This window comes from Lepisma saccharinum, chromosome 2 (assembly GCF_977018435.1).
Source record: "Lepisma saccharinum chromosome 2, izLepSacc3.1, whole genome shotgun sequence".
Lineage (NCBI taxonomy): Eukaryota > Metazoa > Arthropoda > Insecta > Zygentoma > Lepismatidae > Lepisma > Lepisma saccharinum.
In genome coordinates this window covers 104,293,257-104,316,637 of record NC_139230.1, presented here as the reverse complement: position 1 = coordinate 104,316,637, position 23,381 = coordinate 104,293,257, and the positions used below count along the sequence as shown (strand labels likewise).

General features: G+C 37.6%; 1 protein-coding gene across 5 annotated transcripts in view; it reads left to right on the top strand.

The window, feature by feature from the left end:
- The window catches only part of Ca-alpha1D (Ca[2+]-channel protein alpha[[1]] subunit D), a 1,588,055-nt gene that overhangs the window by 1,384,188 nt on the left and 180,486 nt on the right, over positions 1-23,381 (top strand). For 4 of the 5 annotated variants that reach the window (XM_083117527.1, XM_083117525.1, XM_083117526.1 and 1 more), the window contains one exon: positions 12,398-12,513. In XM_083117527.1, coding sequence (XP_082973653.1) covers positions 12,398-12,513 — 116 coding nt within the window. The remainder of the gene's footprint in view (positions 1-12,397; positions 12,514-23,381) is intronic. The other variant, XM_083117528.1, reaches the window with a different exon arrangement.

The following is a 23,381-nucleotide window of genomic DNA, read 5'->3' as shown; positions in this document are numbered from 1 at the left end:
GGCGGCGTCTCATCTTTCAACACGACAATGCCAGGCCTCATACAGCGCGGCTGACAAGAGAATGGTTGACTCGCCATCACGTGCGAACTCTGCCATGGCCACCATCGAGTCACGACCTCTCGCCCATTGAGAATGTGTGGCATGTTCTTAAGCGACGTGTGCAACAGAGGGGACCCACGACAGTGGCTGCTCTTATCGCCTGCCTGCAGGAGGAATGGCACCGCATCGATGTGGAATACCTTGAACGACTCGTCCGCAGCATGCCCCGACGCATTGCCACAGTTATTCGCCGACGGGGCGGCATCACACCATGGTAAACAGGATCCCCTCTAACAGTGGTCGAACTTCAATGTCACGTGTAGATGGACGAAAATGTTTTATTTTGTGTGGACACCATACATTGCTGCGTTGCAGCGGAAATTTATGTTTTCCTTTGTTCCATGTAGCCTGCTGAATAAAATATGTTCAGCATATGTATGTGTTCTCCTTCTTTTACAACGCACTCCTATATTTGTGACTGGTCGAACTTCATTGTCACTAAGGTTGTACATTTAGCCTAAACTACTTAATGCATCTCAACACTTGCTAGTTGTATATACTGTGTTCAAAATAAATAGGAAAATTCGACCCGAAAATATGCCAGATATGACTCGTTCTAGCCCTGTACGTACAAGGGCAAAGATAAATTTTAAAAAAAAATCAAATCATTTATGATATAATATACAATCCGATGTAGATGTGAATACAACGTGTTGAACGTTACAATAATAATTTTACAAAAAGTTGTAGTAGAGCATTTTGTGCAGTACTGATTTATTCTACACTAGAGGTAGTATATTTCACGCTCTAATATGATCAAAAGATATTTAAATGTTCACAGAACAGTTTAATAACTATAGGTATCCATTGAATTAATAGTCGTTGGATAACAACTGTAAATCCACTAACACCGACGTTGTATGTTTCCCCTTGTACAAACAACATAGTTAACATGAAATCACATGTTATCGCAACAGCTGAGTGTGCAAGGGTAATCGTTATTCATTAAATAGTAACTTTTATTCTAGGCGTTGTCTACTAAGGGACATTTCCGGATATACCTTAGTTGGATATAATCCGAAAAAAAATGAACTACCTGATCCACAAATATCGTTTATTACATACACCGCAGTAATAATTTAAGATCTAGTTATTTTTGGCAGAAATGCAGCCTGTAACATCAGTCGTTTTCATTGAGTACAGAGTTATAAAAGTATCCGTAATATATTTGTGAAGTATCAATTAGGAGTGCACAATTTCCAACAACGTATGTACAATAATACGGATATACAAATCACAATAAGAAATTTAACACAAACCTTCGCGTTAAATGAAGGGATATCAATATCAGTAGTTATAAGTTCGTCATCCATAATCAATTAGTTAGTTCACAAATTCTTGAATGTCGAACTTCGAGCTGATTGAACACGATTTTTTTGCACTAACGTGTATCTAATTAAGTTTTGCATCACATAAAAAATGCAATAAATTTATGTGTAATTGATCAGGATATAATCATGTTTAATTTGCGATTATAATTATTATTCTTACTCTGAAATAAATAAATTTACAGGAACTCGACCATCTTATTGAAATGTATGTATTTCAAAGAATTTTACGATAGCGTACAATAGCTCTTGCACCAGAGATCCCGTCGTCTTGCTTGGGACTCACTTCATGACGTCAGCGTCGCTTCATGACGTAGCCTTTCAGGCCGGTCTTTTTCGTTGGCTACAGTTTTGGAGATATGATGTCATCAATATGGCTGCATCAGAATGTGTAGTGTAATTTTTAAACACGTATAACTTTCCACGGAACTGAGATAGAACCTTCGGTCTCAAACCGAATTAAAGAGAATCAATTGGATAATTTATAGAAAAAAGTATATAGTTTCAATCCGACATGTTGTTTGAAATATATTAACATAAGCAAGAGAAAATTAGATATTTCATTGCCTCTTTTAACGTTTTTGAGTAAATCATTTTAATAATTATGAAGCAATATTAAACGTTTTGACATTTTGATTTTAGAGTGTTTTCCGAACGAATTTACGATAACATTAGGGAGTTATTCTATTTAATGTATTGGTTGTTTGCTTCATGTCTATACGACTCCACTAGAATGATTGGAAAGAAGTAAAGAAAGCTATGTGATCCCCTGTGCTTTCCACCACGCCATGAAGGCGTACTTGGGGGTGTAGAGTTAGGGCTCCAAACTTTCTTGATTACGACCGAAGGTGATGGTAATGTAATCAGCACCACACCCCTGACCGCATTTACCCCCCAGAGTTTCCTCCAGGTACCAACTTTATACGACGTTGGGTGGGCGTCGGAGCAGCTTGAACTGGTGGAAGAAATCCCGTTTCTCCCCGGCCGGTGATCGAACCCGGGTTTCTCAAATGGTAGTCAGACTCCCTAACGACTAATCTACCGTGGAATAGTAATAGAATGTTTCGCTTCTGGCGGAATTTAAAACGATCTCCACTTTATCACATAGCATTAAATATGGTGGTCAATGTGAACGTCAAAAGTCTAAAAATAAGCATTTCACCTACATGTCCAGGTTTGGAATCACTGGTGTTTCTTATTTTCATAATGGAATTTTAATCTGCAACTTGCATGAAAGTAAGATGCTATGAATGATAAATAACTGTAACGAAGTAACAGAGTTCAAGAATAGAAATGTTTATCAAGCCCGCCATTTTGATGACGTCATTACAGACGTTTGGAGCGTTTTACATTCAGGAATGAATGCACACTATACTCACCTCCAAGGTCGTGTTCTCGCCAAGAAGTGAAATATTCTAAATTACTTTTGCTTTCTTGCCAACTATACTTGTGGAGTAAGCGACAAACCCGGGTTCGATCAAGCAAACAACCACTATATTAAATAGAATAGCTCCCTTACGTTAAACGCTAGAGAGAATATTCAGGTATGGTTGTAAAGTTCGTAAAACACTCTAACATAATAATGTAAAAAAGCTTAATATTGCTTCATAATTATTAAATATTTTACGCTGAAACTTTAAAAGAGGCAATGAAAAATTTATTATTTTCCTGTTTTTTTAAATATATTTCAGACAACATGTTGAATAGAAATAATATACTTTCTTTATAAATTTTCCAATTGGTTCTCTTTAATTTTGTACGACATCGAAGGTTCTATCTCAGTTCTGTCAGACGTTATACGTGTTAAAAATTACATTACAAATTCTGACGGGGGCCATATTGATGACGTCATATCTCCGAAACCCGGAGCGGGATTTTTTGGGACTTTTTAAGACACATATACCTCAAGTAGTATTACATATTCTAGCAAGTTTCGTTTTATATGTTTGAATGTCTAGGTTGAACTCTAATTTGACTGGACTAACCCTGGCATCCTGCGAATCACAACGCAAGCGGCAACGATTATGACAAATAATTTCATGCCCGTGTCTATTGAGGTCTTGTAAGACAGTTATTTGAAATAGTTTCAGGCAAAGGGTCTAGTGGATTCTGGTTGGGTAACCTCGCAGACAGGAAATAGGGCATCCCCGCCCAATCCAGCGATCAGAAAAGGCAACATCCAGATGCTTGCGCACATCCTGGCTGAAGTGAAGCGGCTTTTCAGGCCCTGGGTTTTGTGTGTCCAACAATTCAGTGGGACACCAACTATTTTCTGTTTCTTTTTTTTTCACTCTTTTACAAAATCACCATATGATTTTTAATATTATATATTAATGAATTAAATAATTAAATAATTAATTAATGGGATGAATTAATTTACCTTGTTTGCTGAATATACTTAAGAAAGGAAATTAATTAACCGTTAACTTCTACCAATTGTGGACCATATTTAATTTTGTAAAATTAATGATTTAGACAACTACACTGAGTAATGTTTGATACTATTCAGTATGAACATGTTATATATTCCCTTTGTAACCTCTACTTAACCATACAATTTTAACCTTTTCCCTGCTTGACAAAGGACGCGAGAAGAGTTTGAAAGTTCGCAGTGGCCATCGTGAAAGGTCTCGTGTGATTTAAGGTAAGCAACATATTGGCTCTTGTAGTGTTATTCGATCAGAATATCTTTCAATGAAGTCGATAATCTTATCTTCGTACAAAATATATCAATATCTAACCTATAGCATGTGTTGAATTATATTTTCCGAGATTTGGAAAATGTTCCCAATGAAGCAATTATTAAAAAGAAAACGATTAAGGGTAGTATCTAGCATTAAATACAATTATAAAATAGTATGCGATCTCCCTTTAAACGAAAGTAAGTCAGAGATCCCCAAAAAAACATTAGAGCTGATTTACATTTACAGATTCTTGAATATTTAATTTTCAACTACATGACAAATAACATCTTCGAAAATTTCAAAATGTTTAATTTCGTCTCGATACATGTGATCGAATTTAAACTTCCTCATGTAATAATTACAACTATATATAAAAATTATATTTACTTTGGAACGCAAATTTAATATAGTAAGATATATTTATTATTATATTAATGTGCATGTAACTTTTGTGAATATCTATGTATTCCTGTACGTTTGAATTCTTGGGCATTGGGGTAGGTGAGTATATAGCTGGACAGCCGAACAGCGGTAAGTTTCCAGTAACGGGTTAGGTCATTAGTGGGGCCTATAAATAGGAAGGGAAAGGAGCAGTGGCTCTCAGATGTTTAGCATAGTACGTCGAGGTGAAGAGTTGTCTTTCTCTAAAGGACGAATGGGAGAATTTTCTTCTACTATGAACCGGTGGGAACTCTAATTTTCTTTCTTTCTTTCTATCTTGTAATACACACACTTGCTGTCTTCACATTATTCCAATAGCTCATTACATGTGGAAAACCGGGTACACACGCACACATACCTTCGGACACCGTTTCTTCGTACTGAAGGGTTATTTCTTTTTTTACTCGTGAAGCCAGTGCCTACACGAGTCTACACACTCTCTTCGAGAGTCCAGGGCACATCGGGATTGGGACTTTGCGAATAATGGCCAAGTTTTAATGTCTGTAAATAAGATAATATGAATAAACCTGCATATATCAAATGGGAAATGGGCGTTTTGTTATGATTTGAACAAATACCTGTCTATTGCAAATAGTTACTGTTATATTTCCACAGAACTTCAGATACTGCATGTCTTTTGAACCCAGAGACAAGGTTTCAAAATGTATGGGTGTGTATGTTGAAGGTGCGAAGTGTGAATCACATAAATACACAACCTCACCTATACATATTGGTGGTTCAAGAGTCGCGCGATTTTTTTTATATGAGAACTACTGAAGGCATATGTTATTGCGAAGTGGAAAGAAAATAACACAAGTCAAAATGGCAATTCAAATAGACAGAGGGGCCTCCCCGATGGCGCAGTGGTAGAGTCATTGCCTTGTAATCAAGGGGTCTCGGGTTCGATACCAGGTGGAGGCACATAGTGGTCCGGATTCTACATTAAACTGTAGGCCCAGTCCCGATTAGCCTTGCTGTGCATAAAGTGGACTTAATATCCCAAATCAAACCAAACCAATCAAAATAGACAGAGAGCTCATTAGTAAGTTGCTAGGAAACGCGAACTTGGATGGAAGGCCTGAGGAAGATATTGTGAGGGGAACCTGAGATACTTTCTCTAAACATTACACAAGGAACTTCGATAAGGACGGGTGAGGAAAAAATTAGCAAAATCTTGGAGAAAAGCGACATAAACATTCCGATCTTTAGGGGAAACGTAGACGATGTTAGTTCACAAGATTATTTGTATGAAATTACCAGAAAATCATGAAATTTGGGGACAATTTTCTGTTAAACAGAATCTTGCCTCTTTCGCCGAAAGAAAATGCTGCAGACTTCTTCTGATTTTTGAGACCTTTTGCAAGGTTTATGGAATTCGAGAAGGCGTTCCTTGAAGAATACTTCAGCGTCGATTGCGACTCAGAAATTGCGAGAATCATTCCGTACAATTACCAGTCACAAGATAAGTCTCTTTTTGCATTTATTCAGCAAAGAAGGAAGCTTTTCGCAATGATGGAATAACAGGAAAAAGAAGACTAGCTCATCCAGCATGTTTTGAAATTTTCCCATCTTAAATTCATAACGCACCCGTACGACATTACCTTTGTAACCTTCAATAATTTGGAAACCTACGCTATGGACATTCAAAGGAGAATGTATTCGGAAGTCCTTTACTATTTTCCATAACTAAGGGACAACAGTTTACCCCATATTTATCCCAGTTCATATGTTGTTACGTTAGGAGGGCCAGATTTAGTGCTCGTACAAATCTGTTTTCGTAACTGGTCGCAGCAGATTGTGCGTGCAGATAGATCGTGTCGGGAGCACCGTTCAACCTTTAAATCATTCCCATGGATCTAGTTCTCCATGTGCAAGCGCAGTGTCTTCCGTGGTCTCGTACCTGTGGCATGACTGTGGAAGTCAGTATTATTTTTTCACAAAATTACATTTCATCGAAAAAAATATGCTTTAAATTAACTAGACATACGATGACATATGCGATTCTATTCTAATATAATTAAACCTGTTAAGTGTTTTTATCTTAATAAACTGCCTTGGTCAGCAACTTAGTGTTTTTAGATTCTATTCTGTCATTTGACGCACATGTGCAGCATTCGTTGGGTTTGGGACTAATTAACTGAACTTCATGACCTGAGTTAAGTGAAAAAAGTGTCAAAAGTGAAAATACCTCCTCTCCCACTTCTATTTATACATATGCACACGTGTTTACCACACATGGAACCACTTGCCACCATCAACTGTAATGAAGTGTTGCGGAATCTACTGTCTGTGTTCGGAATATTTGGTCAACTAGAGAACTAAAATATGATCTCTCATAAGCGAGTATAATTTGAGAACGGAAAAATGAACAATAAAACCAGAATCGTAATATTTTTTTTATAATCTAATATGAAAAATAGGCATTAAAGAAAATGTATTCATCAATACGATTTTAAAATTAGTAACGGCTCAGGAATAACAAAAAATGCTGATCGCAAGGGAAGTTATTGAACCTATATTAAAAGATATTTGTTTCTCATTTTAAAAATGAAGTTTGTGCGAAGGTAGAGAATTTGAAAATGGGATGGGTATATTTCGTATAATATAGTTAAATTATTCCGTTGAAAACCACGAGGGAATATTTCAGTTCATGGAAATTTATTGAAACATGTAAAGGAACAAAAATTTTCATAAAAGTGTGTAGAACACAGCTTGGTTGTACCGGACTGTATTGGAAGGATTTTGGAGTAACTCGTCGATGTCTGATCCTCAAGTGCATTGTGATTAGTCGAACGTTGTGGCCTACATGAAAATAATAACTTAACCCAAAAAATAGTCTAAGACAAATTATGGTAATATGAATCATATTTGTGGCTTCAGTGTAAAGATACAGGTTTCTTCACTGGAGCAGTACATAGTATCGCAATATGTATTTTTAAAAAAATGCATTCTAAAATCTAACATTTTCGTAATGTTATGGAACAGGGGTATTTTTTAAATACTCCATGGTCAGCTCTGAGGTGCTTTAGCGACCAACAACTTTTAGCACCTTCTGATAGTTGCGCCAGCTTGAAATGTGATGTCGTTTCACCAGATCGGTATTGATCTTTATGCCCCAAAACCATATTGACGTCTGTGCTCGACACAAGATGCTATCCGAGAAGAAATTGTAGGAAGTTGGAGAAGTCAAGTGTTCCTACTTGTCCTCCGGGTCTATATTCAAAGTTGTACATATACAATCTGTAAGTGTAATGCATTTTCAATGTTGTCACCATACTTGAACACAATGATCTTGTAGAAAATCTCGTATATTACAAGCTTTGATAGGTCTAGTACCGTAGCACACAATGTTAATTGCTTACCAAATTTTGCGATGTATTGCTTAATCAAGATCGATTTTCATTGTTGGCTCCGCAACGTTAGGTCCCCTCCAATTCATCTGATACGTAGCTGATTGTGTGTGAAGAACAGGTTACTTAGGGTCTGCATGATCAAGGATATCTTCAGTCGTTTCCTGTACATATGAATTAGAACAAAAATTATGTGTAGGTGAAGCCTACACTTATTCAGGCGAACTATGGGCACGGATTTACGTTGTGGATCCTTGTGTATGCCAAGAAATAGAATAAAACTTCGTAATTCCAATTTCTCCTGACACTGTCTAGTTATCACAGAAACCAGAGTCCATTAAGTTGGTCAGATATCATGTTTATGTTCAGCTGTTCTAAATTAATAAAGATTAACTTATTGCATCTCTGTGGCTTTTCGGCCATTTTACCACTGTTATGTATGGATCAATCCATATGAAGTCATACAACATGGTTTCTTGACCATTTTTTAAAAAAGTTTATTTTTTATGTGGTGTGAGCCTGATATGTTGACAGTTCAGAACCACTGTTATTTTATTTTTACTATCACCGATTTGAAGATGGCGGTGAATTTTTTTATCATGACGAACATCTTTTTCTCCATTTGTAAGCATCAGCGGCAACTTTTTTATCTCAGCTTCGGTAAGTCCTACGACAATGAGTCAAAATCTGTGATGTTAAGCACATTGTAGGCTACAATTATATTTCTGTGTAATTTTCTAAATATTATTCCTTCATAATAAATTTTAAGGTCAAAAATTGTGTATTTTAATTGCTCAAAATGACATTTTCAGACTTTTTTGGGGGGCAAGGCAGTTTGTTTGACACTTGAATCATTTTGCGCACGTTCCTGTGTACCAATAGAGTATGTCAAAATTATTTGAAGCTTGAGACTTTAATATTTTTTTCTACAGGGTCATAAACATGTACTTTTTGTTAAAAAATTCCAAGTTCAGGGTTAAATATCTCTGGTGGGCAGTTGTTTAAAAATCTGAAATTTGTACACAATACAGTACTTCATGATAAGTAACTCCAGTAAAAATTTTGAGTTTGAGATTCAATTGGTTTAAGAGATACAAAACTCGTGAAAAATTCAATATTTTGCATTAAATATGGTATGAATCATTTCAATTCTTATTAACATTTTGTGTTAAAATTTTGCAAACTGTAATTTGGAATGTCAGTGAATAACATTACAATCGTGAAATGGCTCTGCAATAAAGTATATATACGAGGGCGTGCTGAAAAGTAAAGCCTCCTATGTTTTTATTTTCTTTGTTACCTTGTAAACACATTTTGGATTTTGAGCAACCGTACATTGCTCTTATAAGACTTTCCCGCTTCTCCATTGAAGGTTTCAAACTTCTATCGCGAGGGTGGTGCTCAACTATTGCGGGGAAAATGGCAGAATGTAACCATGCAATGTTGGTGAAGCGCCTGAAGTAACGTGCAGTGATCGAGTTTCTAACCGCAGAAAATGTGCTACAAATTGACATTCATCTGAAACTGAAGGCATTTTATGGAGATGAATGTGTAGGCATCAGTACTGTGCGATCTTGAGTTTATCATGCTCTTAAAGAAAACCCCAGCTGAAGAAATCTCAGCTATGTGAGAGAATGGAGTGAAAGGCCGCGAGCTGCAACTGATGGAGGTCATCGGAATCGTTTTCAGCGGTAACAAAGGTTTCAAGGTAACAAAGAAAATAAAAACATAATAAGCTTTAATTTTCAGCACGCCCTAGTATATATACTTTATTGTAGATTCATTTCAGGATTGTAATGTTGTTCATTGACATTCCAAATTACAGTTTGCAAAATTTTAACACAAAATGTTAATAAGAAATGAAATGATTCATACCATATTTAATGCAAAATATTGAATTTTTCACGAGTTTTGTATCTCTTAAACCAATTGAACCTCAAACTCAAAATTTTTACTGAAGTTACTTATCATAGAGTACTGTATTGTGTACAAATTTCAGATTTTTAAACAACTGCCCACCAGAGATATTTAACCCTGAACTTGGAATTTTTTAAGAAAAGTACATGTTTATGACCCTGTAGAAAAAAAAAATATTAAAGTCTGAAGCTTCAAATAATTTTGACATACTCTATTGGTACACAGGAACGTGCGCAAAAAGATTCAAGTGTCAAAAAAACCGGCTTTGCATCCAAAAAAGTCTGAAAATGTCATTTGGAGCAATTAAAATACACAATTTTGACCTTAAAATTTATTATGAAGAAATAATATTTAGAAAATTACACAGAAATATAATTGTAGCCTATAATGTGCTTAACATCACAGATTTTGACTCATTGTCGTAGGACTTACCGGAGCTGAGATAAAAGAAATTGCCGCTGATGCTTACGAATGGAGAAAATGATGCTCGCCATGATGAAAAAATGCCCGCTATCTTCAAATCGGTGATATTAAAAATAAAATAACAGTGGTTCTGAACTGTCAACATATGAGGATCACACCCCACAAAAAATAAACTTTTTTAAAAATGGTCAAGCAACCATGTTGTATGACTTCATATGGATTGACCCGTATGTAATTTTATTATTTACGCTGCCAAGACAGTTGCTAGCAGCAGGTGGTTCATCTCATGAGAATGTAGAGTTGGTGCACGTTCGGTATTACTTCGTCGGGTTCCGAGTCGTTCTCGATTTGGTGAGCTTGGCGTTCCAACCCACGGCTAGTCGAAGTTGTGGATCGTTTGCTTGTTAGAATATGCAAGAGTTTGGACGAAGTGGAGGGGGTAAAATCAGCGAATGTATTGACATTTGGACCTCGAATAAATTTCTTGACATTGTGACACACTTTAAATTTTTTGCGGCTATTAAAAGAGTATTTTCCAATAGTGCCTTTAAATGAAAATTCATACATTTATTAAGACAATAAAATAGTACAGAACTGGAACACACAGATTCTTCTTATATTACGGTTCGAGCACCTATTTATAGCAACAAGTATCCAGGTGATCCATTTGGGATTTTCCAGTTTCCACTGAAGATAATTGCACGGAATCAAGAACGACAGACTAAGATTGCATCATCGTGTGTGATTATACTCATAGCCGTCTTCCGCTAAAGGGATAAAAGGAGCTCACGCAGAGAGTGGATAACATAATTAAGTGGTGTGAATTTTGCGCAGATTTTGCTGGTGGTGATTATGTGAACTAAAATTTTTATGTTCAAAAGGACAAGAAAAAAACAACGTATATGCTGTTGCCTGATAACAAATATCGAAAATAGGTAAGAGTTGTTGCAGGGAGACGTGCACGTAACAGTCGTCAAATCCTGGGCTTATTGCGTTAATTAACTTAGAAATTAAAGGTAGTTCAAGTTATTTCGAATTTGCAATTCCTTTGAATTCCTAAAATTCAGGTACACTCCTAATTTGGTATGAGTTTCAGGTATGAATGTTGCTCCCGTCCTGCCCTTTGCAGTAACTTAAGCGTAACTCTATATGTCAGTTAGCTTTATGTTATAGGCAGCTAAGATTTTCCCAAATTTTATGATTCCTCTTTTACCTACCGTCCTCAAATATCTAGACCACGGAAATGTTTCGATCGAAGAAATACAGTAAATTTAAGTACGAAATGTCTATTCTGGGAAATGGATTTCACAATACCTAATATTTTAATTTTTTTTAAAAAAATTGTAATGCCTTCTTAAGGTGGCATGAGTTTCACGCAAGGTCGTAGTCTATGATCTAAGCGGCAATGGGTCAAGTAGATGGGTTACGTACTTTATGAGCAACAGGCTATTATTATTATTATTATACGTTGGATTAAATTGCTTAAGTTGGTATGTTGACAAGGGGAAAGCTTTACATTCAATTCGATTACATAAATGTAAATCTTACGTCCTACCCGCTGCTTTTGCCTGCTTCCCGTTTACGATTTGTTTCAGAGCTCCTAGCACACTTAAGAAATTGTAAGGTCTCGTCATCTCGGTTTAGATTTCTCACTTTCTTAATGAAGCTCTTTTTTCTTTGTGTGGCTACCGTCAGATCACGCCTTCATATGTAATTTGACATAAACGGAACTCTACACTAAGTTTATAAGCATTAACTGCAATCGATGAATGAATGGAATATTCTTGTCAAATTCAGAAAACACAGAATTCATATTGTATAATGATACATGGCATGATAGGGTTCGATAAGGGCCTCCCCGATGGCGTAATGGTAACGTCGTCGCCTTGTAATTAAGGGGTCCCAGGTTCGATACCCGGTGTAGGCACATGACACAATGGTTCGGATTCCACTTTAAACTGTAGGTCCAGTCCCGATTAGCCTTTCTGTGCATAAAGTGGACTTAAAACAACAAATCAATCAATCAATCAATCGATAGGGTTCGATAAGAATAAGACATTAATGGAAGGTATCACAAAATCGTAGATTAACACTATATCATAGCTAAATAATCAGTATTAGTTATTATTATAAATAATAAAGAAACATTTTTCAGGTATCTCCAACAAACTCCGTAGACTACTTACCTTACAACTCCTTTCAGAAAACACCAACAGATGGAATGAACCACATTGCGTACACAAAAGATGCCATGGTGCCTCATATTGGAAGGTAAGATTTTTTTTGTTTTAATCGCCGCATGAATACACGTATGTACGTATTCATGATATATTGATCAACACTGCAGTGGTCGCGCGGATCACAATAGTGATCAACTTGTTTATAATTACATGATACTGCTGTTCGGCAACACACTTGATCTTTGCTCTCAGTGTACCTTCCTGGAACAGGTTTAAAAAAATGATCGTTTAGCACTTACTAGAAAACGATCGATTGTTAATTTGTTAAATTTCAGTGGAGCTCAAATTTAAGTAGATCGTATATATATGGAGTATTTCAGTAAACTTGATTAAAACTGGCAGAGTGGATGGAGACTGACCCAAGTACCAACAAGAGATAAGGAATCCCGGTCCGGAAACGCCACATAAAAATGTTATAACGGAGAACTAGTTGGGGCAGCCAAAGCCGCATCTTTCAGTTTACTTATTCCACTCTCACAGGCAGCATGGCCGTAGGCAGGAAAACATTTCGGGGAGTTTTCATAATTGTTCTCGTGGGTGTGGCAAGAAATTCGAATAATAGAAATAATGACAATAATTATATAATAATAATAATTAAAATATCATAATTATAAACTAATTTTATTCCAAAATAATAATAATTATTATTATTCCTTGAGGAGGAAGATGATTGAATATCCAGCACAAGGTTTTTTGTTTTTTTTACGTTTCACACAGCATACAGTGTGTACTGAAATGCACAGTTATTATACTTTGTTATTAAATTCTAAACACCTTCAAGAAAAAGCTTTAAAAGTTAAATGCAAATTTTAGTCATGAAGTCTTGTTGTTTGACCTGAAAACTTATTCTTTGGAATTTTGAAAACTATGTAACAGGTTATTCTTTTTAAAAACTTAGTGAATTTTCAGTCTGACCCTGCCAGGAATAATACTGGAAAGAGGACAGCAGAAGTTAAATTGGAGGGGTCGCGTGGGTGGGCTGCAATTCCGAGAAAAAATACTGTTTCACTCAAGTTTCAGAATTCCAAATGTATGAAAATTCTAGATGGATCGTTTAAAAATTGTTTCCTTGTTGTATTTCTTTGAATACATTTTTGAAAATGAGTTATAGATTTTGGTTTCTAAACTTCCATTAATCCAAGATGTGAGAATTTCCGAGGGAGTTTGAACCCTACAACCCCCCCCCCCTCTAAATACGGCCATGATAGGCAGCCCCAATTAGTTTTACCTCATAACTTTTTAATGACACGTTTCCGGACGGGGATTTCTTATCTCATATTGGTACTTGGGTCAGTCTCCATCCACCCTGCCAGTTGGTATGAAGGTCTTGGAAACACCTGTATGTATATGCAGGTTGTCGCAAAATAACTTCAACAACCGTTGGGTGCGGCTAGACATCATAAGAAGAAGTAACTTTTCCTTATAAACATTGCATCGCGCCCATTGACCACAGAAACGTGTGGAGAACATCAAAAGAAACTAATTTTCTCAGTAACATTTTTCTCGTAGGTGCGTCGTTTCGGCGTTACAGTCGTTCAAAAAGGCCCGTTTTACCGCCTGAATAAAGGCAAGACAACACAACGTTTGATTGGATCTGTAACGTCATTTCCTGCGGTGAAACGGCGCACGGCAGTGCTGCAAGTAACACACAAATTTTGTAAAAAATTACAGAATACCAACAACGTCATTAGTTGCTTTCGCAGATGTAAGGTGTGAAAGTGGCTTATGAAATACGTTCAACTACGTAAGGAAATATGGTTTTCAACACAAACTTAGTTGTTTTTGTTTTAAATGGGAGCCCCATTTTATTTTCAATTCATTTGAAAGTATGGAAAAATTCATTAAGAATGGCGTTCCTTACTTTGTAATATGTCAAGTAGTTCTCAAGTAATTGCAACGTGAAGTTTACGCTTGAAACAAACATACTCGCAAGTTGATTCGTGGTGTCGTAACAAACATGTTACTCTTCTGCAATCTATGCGTTGCGCTTAGGAAAGTTCTTACGTTCCAAGAATTGCGGGTTACAATAAAATGTGTAGTTTATACATGAGTAAGCTTTGACACTAAAAGGTTTTGATACATCTTTCCGAATTAACAAATATTTGTTAATTAAAAAGTACAATTTTTGAACATTCCGCCATCAGTTACATACATAAATGTTAGTACATTAACGTCTTTCTAATTTTTAATTGACGTTCATTCTTTACGTCATAATTTTTAGTACATCGGAACAATCAACTTTTGTCGTTTGGTCATGACCAATCTTTAAGTTTTAACTATTAAACTTTGCACCTTATACATATTTTTTTCTTTCTTTCTTTGTTTCTTTCAAATTCATTTTTCAAAATTATCAAATAAATCAAGGACGTAACAAAGTACACTGATTTACCAGACGTTTGTGATAGTGCACTTACGTCAGAACTGTTGTTGAGAAAATAGTATTTTCAAACTCTGAAAAGGCCCAGATGATACTTATATATGACGAATGTAGAAAAAAATGCAGCACGACGGGATTTACGCTCGGCTCTGCCGACAGACATATTGGGGATGTGCATTCACGCTCAACTTCACGTTACAATTAACTTACTTGAGAACTACTTGACGTATTACGCCATTCTTAATGAATTTTCCCGTACTTTGAAATGAGCTGAAAATAAAATGCTGTTTCCATTTAAAGAAACGTAAGTTTGTGTTAAAGATCGTACTTTCTTACGTAGTTGAATGTATTGCGTCCACTAATTTCATGAGCCCTCTCATACCTATATATCTTCGAAAGCAGGTTTTTCAATATTTGTTGTTGTTCACGAAATATTTCCGGTGGAAATTTTAGGTGACTCACCCGGTACATATATACGGGGTGTCGCATAACAACTTCAACAACGATTGGGTGCTGGTAGATATCATAAAAACAAGTAACTTTTCCTTATAAACTTCACCTTAGTTTCTGCGCTATGAGCACTTAAAATCTATCATATATGTATGCAACCCAACACAGGAAACGACCGGTCTGACATAACATCCAGGGGGCGCGCGGCAGGGTTGCCATTAGCGTCATTTGTCAGTCTTACCTGAGCAAAATACTTAAGAGTAATGATAGTTGCGATGCTGCGAAAAGTATTTACAGTACTTACGAACTTACCAAGGCAAAGAGCAAAGACTTTGCAATACTTACGAACTGAAATTCAAGAGTATTCATTCCAAGAAGTCTCCACCTTGTTTTGACTGTCATTCGATGTCAATAATCGCCAGAGAAACCTGCGACAGATGTTGATGAAATTGAGGAACGAACAAATGTTAATAATATGTGCTCGCCACCTCGATTCCAACACGTATACTGCAACAATTTATTTGCAAATTATACCTTGGCATTTAGCGGAATTTCTAATCGAGTCCGTCACATAATACTGAAACAAAATAATATTCAGGAAACTTGCAATAAAATAAAGAACAAAAAGGTTCGGTGTTCGATGCCGGTTTGTACAAATTTATTCAACACTTCACGATATCGAAAGACTTCAGTTCATAAACAGAGATTCTCGTATTTCGCATTGTATTTAGACGTGAGAACTCGTCAAAAAATGTCCATATTTTTCATTATACATTGTAGTGAAAGGCTGGCATATTCTGAAGGCATCCAAATCAAGCTTCTGACAAGCGGAACAGTTTCTATGGTAATTTTCTCTCATTTTACTTAACCTTTTTACCTTTCTAGGCAAATCGCAAGCATATCGATGAATGACCAAGTGACACCTTTGTGAAAGCAGGGACTCAAATACGAAACATTTGGAAGCGAGATCGTGTTCCGATCATGAGTCGTGGGTCGTGGGTCGAGAATATTCGTTTACTGGGTTTTATATTGTCTTTTGTTTTCCAAGCGCGCTATACAGCTCGGTGCTTGACATAAGTATGGATAATTTGGTTTACTTCCTAATAAGAGTAGATTGATTGATTTGCTATTTTCTTCGCGTTTTTGCTACTTTTGGTTAATCGCGAAGATGAGGATGAGTGATGATACGATGAAATTGATGAAGGAACACTCACAAAGAATATCTTTGCGCAGGTCGGGATTGATACGGTCCAGGTATTAAACGTATGGCTACAAGGCTTGGTCTTCACGGCCAGAAGAAGATAAATAATAAGCAGATATATTCTGTGTGTATTCTTGCTATATCATGGGTTCAATATATTTGAATGTTTCGGACATAACGTCCAGTTTATATTAAATATGTTAATTGTTCACCGTCTGGTTTTTATCTTGTGCAACTTATATTAATTTACATTATCATGTCCTTCACTCCGAACCTATCAATTTGGCGCTGTGGACAGAGGATTGACAGTGAACAGAAGATTTGAAGGATTCTAATCATATCGGCACGGGATAGTGACAAGTACGATTTCATGTAGCAAATCAACAAGACGGTGTTTTACAGGTAACATTCAGTTTGCTAATTTTGTTCACGCTTAAGCAAAAACAAGTTTCAGTTACACATCGTAACTTTTATATTTTCCAGTTATTTCCATCAGTTAACGTAATTTGACGTTTCAACAACATGGCTCTCAATATTACATTCAGCGAATTTGCTGAAGAAAATGAAGATATCGAGAGTTATTTCATGCGTTTTGATCAACTCTGTCTTGCCCAGAATGTGGCAAATGAAAGAAAAGCAGCAGTTCTATTAGCAGTCATTGGTCCTAAGGCTTTCCAAGTACTTCGCAATATTACGGCTCCTGATATGCCATATAATCTAACATATGCTGTCATTCACGACAAAATGGTTCAGCACTTCAGGCCCAAAACCAACAAGTTTACAGAAAGGTTCAAGTTTCGAAAATGTTTTCAGTCTCAAGGAGAATCAGTTGCTCAATTCGTAGTGAGAATCAAACAACAAGCAGCCAAGTGTGTGTATGAGCAGTATTTAGATGAGGCACTTGTTGAACAATTCATCGTTGGTATACATTCAGATTCTGCTCGGAAAAGATTATTATCTGAAAGTGATCTTTCCTTTGCTAAATGTCAAGAAATTGCTTTGCATTGTGAGTTATTAGAACGAGAAGTTAAATTATTCTCAAATAAGTACAATGCAGATTCTGTGACTTTTGCCACCAGCTCAAGAAATTTGACGCGGATGAATCCAGATCGTCAAACAGGCCCTTCAACGAGTTCACGCTCGGGCGAAACGAGGCAGAACAGCTACAATAAACATCACAATTCAACTGCTACCAAGCAAAATCCTCACTCCCAGTGCGGCAACTGAACAAAGAATCACCCACAAGGTGTATGTCCGGCAAGAAACGCAATCTGTAGCTACTGCAAACGACAAGGCCATTGGAATATACGATGCAGAAAGAAGCAAAAAGCTAGAGCCGTGAATAGAACGTCCAGTTCAACCTCACGGAGCACAACACCCGATGAGTTGTCTACGTTCAACTTCAACCATCTCAACGCTGATGCGCTCAGTCATCGTTCCACACTGACTTCTACTCAACACATTTTGGAGCACCAAATCAGTTCGGATAGCTTCATAATAAATCTCCAAATCAATAAGTGTATTGTTAAATGTGAAGTAGATACTGGGTCTGCTGTTACTCTTTTCAACGAGAAGTATTTTGATCAGTTGTTTCCACACTATGTTAAATCTAATTCCAGACTACGATTACGAGGTGTAAACGAAGGATATGTACGTGTTACAGCACAAACATCCGTCAAACTATACTTAGACAATAAGGATTATACTTTACCTGTCTTTCTCTGCCAGGAGAAACTTTTATATCCATTGATCGGTCGTACGTGGTTGGACATTATTCAACCAACTTGGAGGCGATTATTAGTTACAGCCAGTGTTCTTTCAACTAACTCAGTACAAGGTACTATTAGTAACGTTGGTGCCGACGACTTAAGGCGGGAAATTTCTTCTAGATACGAGAAAATCTTTGATGGTGATTTGTCCAAGCCAATTGCACCTTATTTGGTCGATATACCACTGAGATCCAACTCTGCACCGATATTTCGTAGACATTACGAAGTTCCTTACGGTATTCGAAACCGTGTTCAGGATTCTATCCAAAATCTAGTGAAAGTAGGGTTATGGGAACCGATCGAATATTCTGATTGGGCCTCACCACTTGTCGTTGTTACCAAGAAAGATGGCTCACTTCGTCTCTGCACTGACTTCTCAGGAACGGTGAATAAAATGACTGAAAACGTCAAGTTTCCCATTGCTAGAGTCGAGGATATTTTCTCTAAGTTGACCAGGTGTAAATTCTTTACGGTAATTGACCTTCAAATGGCTTACGGACAGTTGGAACTTTCTGAAGCTGCCAAACGCATTACTGTCGTCAACACACCTTGGGGCTTATATAAACCTCACAGACTACCTTTTGGCATAAACATAAGTGGAGATCTGTTTCAAATGGTCCTAGCGAAGATTCTAGATGACATTCCAGGAGTTTCTTTCTACTTTGATGACGTCATCATCGGAGGTGAAACATTGCAAGAATGCTTCACACGCACGTGTGATGTCCTGAATCGTCTGGCCAAACACAATGTCAAAGCGAGCGCCAGCAAAAGCCAATTCCTAACCTCATCTATCGAGTACCTAGGATACAAGATTGACGTCACTGGTATACGGCCGTCAGACAAGAACTTGGAGGCCGTCCTAAATTCTCCACCACCTCAAGACAAATCACAATTACGTTCCTTCATCGGGATGATCAACTTTCATCGAAAGTTTGTACCCAACTTAGCTACGAAACTTCACTTTTTGCTTTCTTTACTCAAGAAAAACGTCTCTTGGAACTGGGACGATAACTGTCAACACGAGTTCGACAGCATCATGGCGGAACTTCGACAGGTAAATCCTATTGTGCCTTTCGACCCAACAAAGCCAGTTGTACTTATCACCGATGGGTCTCCTTTCGGCTGTGGTGCACAATTGTGTCATCGAGTTGAAAGCGGTCTACAGACTATCGCCTGTTCTTCTACCACCTTCAGTGAGACGGAGCGGAGATACTCCCAGGTAGAGAGAGAAGCTCTAGCCATAGTTCACGGTATCAAGCGATTTCACAAATTTTTACTCGGATCCAAGTTCGAGATTGTTACAGACGCACGTGCTGTAAAGTTTATATTTTCTCCGGATCGAGCCATTTCAAAACATTCATCCAATAGATTGATGAGATGGGCTCTACTTTTATCTTCATACCAATATAATATAATTCATTCCAGCAAGGTAGAAGTAGCTGACATGCTAAGCAGGTTGCCTACGCAAACACATGACACAATACCAGCTGGGGAAGAAGAACTTCATGCATATTTCGGGTCCATTGAAGACGCTGTAGCTCCTCTTTCACGTGCCTCTATACAGAACGCTACTTCAGAAGACCCACTGCTCTCATTAGTTGTCTCATGTGTAGTAAATGGTTGGCCAGATCAACTCGACACGTCCGCCGAACGGAAGAAGCTCGCACCTTTCTTCGAAAGAAGAGCTCACCTTACGTACGAGCAGGGAACACTCATGTGGTCGGGTAGACTTATCATTCCCACAGTTAAACGGAATGAAGTTCTTAGAGTTTTACACGATGGACACATAGGTTCAACTCGTATGAAAGAGTTGTGTCTATCCAGATTTTGGTGGCCAGGCATGTCAGCAGAGATTACGGATTTTGTAGCGAGCTGCAATACATGCCGAGCCAATGCTCCTAAGGTCCGCAACGGACCCGATTCTTCATGGCCTCTCGCTTCGTACGTGAACGAGAGATGGCATATAGACCACTTTTTCTTTGCAGGGCGTAAGTTCCTACTGATAGTAGACGCCTTCAGCAAGTGGACAGAAGTATGGCCTGTACACACATTGGACACAAAGGAAACTATCCGCTGGCTTATGCAATCTTGCGCCACGCTAGGGATACCAAATACTATCGTATCCGACAACGGCCCAACGTTCACTTCTCTCGAATTTCGTAACTTCTGTCTTAAGAATGGCATCAAACATGTTACTTCACCGCCTTATCACAGCCCTAGCAACGGCTTAGCCGAACGATACGTTCGTACTGTCAAAACCGCTCTTGTCAAGCTTATAACTGACAAACCCAATCTGAGCACGCTTGAACTTGATATGGGGATCGCCAACCTTCTTTTCATCCTTCGGAACACGCGACTGGGTGGAAAAGGAAGCCTGCCAGCACTTTCGGTCTTGAAACACCGACCCAGATTTTGGTGGGAACCAAACAATCTGCCTCTGTCGAGTGAATCTCCGTTCAAGCCGAGGAAGTCAGCAAAGTTTCAGAACGACTCTTCATCGAGATATGGTACTTTCGCCATCAACTCAGCAGTTTGGGTTCAATCACCTAAGCACGGTACTCCAAATTACATCCCAGGAGTTGTCATTCGTAGAATTGGGGATAGTATCCTCTACGAGATAATGTTGGAAGATGGAATCAAACGAGTGGTACATCCCAGGTGGTTGAAGAGACGTGTTTCACGTGACACTGCAGATGACGACGACTTCAACGTTACAATACCAAATAGAAATTCAACAAATCCCAGTGGAACAGTACCAGAACCTACCCCAGGCAGAGCTGGATACCCAGGACCAGGTCCTAGCACACCTCACTCGTCTCCGAGAAGGTCTACCAGGATTCGCCGCCCACCAGATCGATACGGTCATCAGCATACCTGATTTTTTTATGGGACACCTGGAGGGATGATACGGTCCAGGTATTAAGCGTATGGCTACAAGGCTTGGTCTTCACGGCCAGAAGAAGATAAATAATAAGCAGATATATTCTGTGTGTATTCTTGCTATATCATGGGTTCAATATATTTGAATGTTTCGGACATAACGTCCAGTTTATATTAAATATGTTAATTGTTCACCGTCTGGTTTTTATCTTGTGCAACTTATATTAATTTACATTATCATGTCCTTCACTCCGAACCTATCAGGGATTCGAACCCTAGCCCCTGGCGTCGTAACGCGCTAGGGGAACCACTCCGCCACGGAGGCCGGCTCGTAATAAGGAGTTGATCCCTTTAATAATTTCATTCTGAATTAATTTATCTTTAATCGACTTCTTTTTTTATTTTATTCCAAGTTTCCTGAATATTATCTTGTTTCAGTAAGAGGCTTGTTCCCGTATTATGTGACGGACTCGATTAGAAATTCCGCTAAATGACAAGGTATAAGTTGCAAATAAATTGTTGCAGTATATGTGTTGGAATCGAGGCGGCGAGCACATATTGTTAACATTTGTTCGTTCCTCAATTTCATCAACATCTATCGCAGGTCCTTCTGGCGATTATTGACCTCGCATGACAGTCAAAACACGGTGGAGACTTTTTAGAATGAACACTCTTGAATTTCAGTCTTTGCCTTGGTAAGTTCGTAAGTACTGTAAATACTTTTTACAGCATCGCAAGTATCATTATTCTTTAGTATTTTGCTCAGGTAAGACTGGCAAGTGACGCTAGTTGCAACCCTGCCGTGCGCCCCTGGAAGTTATGTCAGAGCGGTCGTTTGCTCTGTTGGGTTGCATACATACATGATAGATTTTAAGCGCTTATATAGCAGAAACTAAGCTCTTTCGAGGTAAAGTATATAAGGAAAAGTTACTTGTTCTTATGATATATACCAGCACCCAATCGTTGTTGAAGTTGTTTTGCAACACCCTGTATACATACACACACACAAATATTCATATACTATATATATATTTACATTGTTCTATATATCCCATTGCAAATGCATGTAGTGGGTTGGCCCAGACTACAAGAAACCTGCTTTTGAATATTCTGTGGAAAGAGAAAGATAATAAATAAGATTCTAAGATATGCGCTATTCATTTTTGTTTGGTTTCATCACTTTCAAATGTAATTCATTAGATTTAATATTTCCTCCTCCCTTTAATGTGTCGAGTAATGTATTTTTTTGTTTGAACGAGAAACTACCAAAGGGATATTCTCGCTATGAAAGCAGATGCCATTTTTCCAAGTAATGCGTAAAAAAAGATAATATTTGATGGATGACAATAGTGATCCGCGATATCAACGAACAGCATTATTCCGCGCGACCACCACAGTGATATTAATTGTAGTGACCGCTCCAAAATGTTGAATATGATGTAAGAAGTAAGGTGTATAGAGTTCTTGTTTTCTCTTTGATAACCATAATGGATATGAGTAAAAGTAATGATAGAAGTGTTACATATTCTATTTTATTAAACGTTTTTAGTTTGTTATTTTGTAAGTTTTTATTTTTTTTTCCTTGTATGTTAAGATGCTTTACACCAGGTTTGTTGCGCCAGGTATCTCAGTTGCTTTGTGCTAATGTATTTTCTTTTTGTGGGAACACAATTTAACAGCTTATAAGGTTTAAGAAATTGTCTTTTGGACGATAGAAATGACGGATTTTAATGAATATTGCATGCTAAATGTTCCTAGAGTATTGAACAAGATATTGGAAAGTGGCATGAGGGTAGCAGCAAGTGCAGAATTTTTAATACACACTTGCTGAGCAGAGAGTGACCATGATGACAGATAGGAGGATAAGGGCTGATAGAACGAAGCAAAGGGGTAATTCTGTTATAGTTCGAAGGTAGAAGGCTTCTGTTTTGTTAAGGCATAGAAAAAAGGGATGATGTGGAATACTTTGTGCTGATATCGAAGAAATAAGGTGAAGCTGTGTAACCAGATGAAGGTAGTAGTTGTTGGAAAGTTTCTGTTTAGGAGAAGAGGGTTATGATTTGTATTTTAAAGGTATGATTTTGTGTATTATTTTGAAGTGGGGGATGTGTGTCGCTGTGGTATATGCTGGTTTCGTTTAGGGTAGTGTGGAAATTTTAGTGTTTGCATTTATTTGGAAATGTATATTATTGAGCATGCGGGAAGGGGTAAATGGCTCGGTG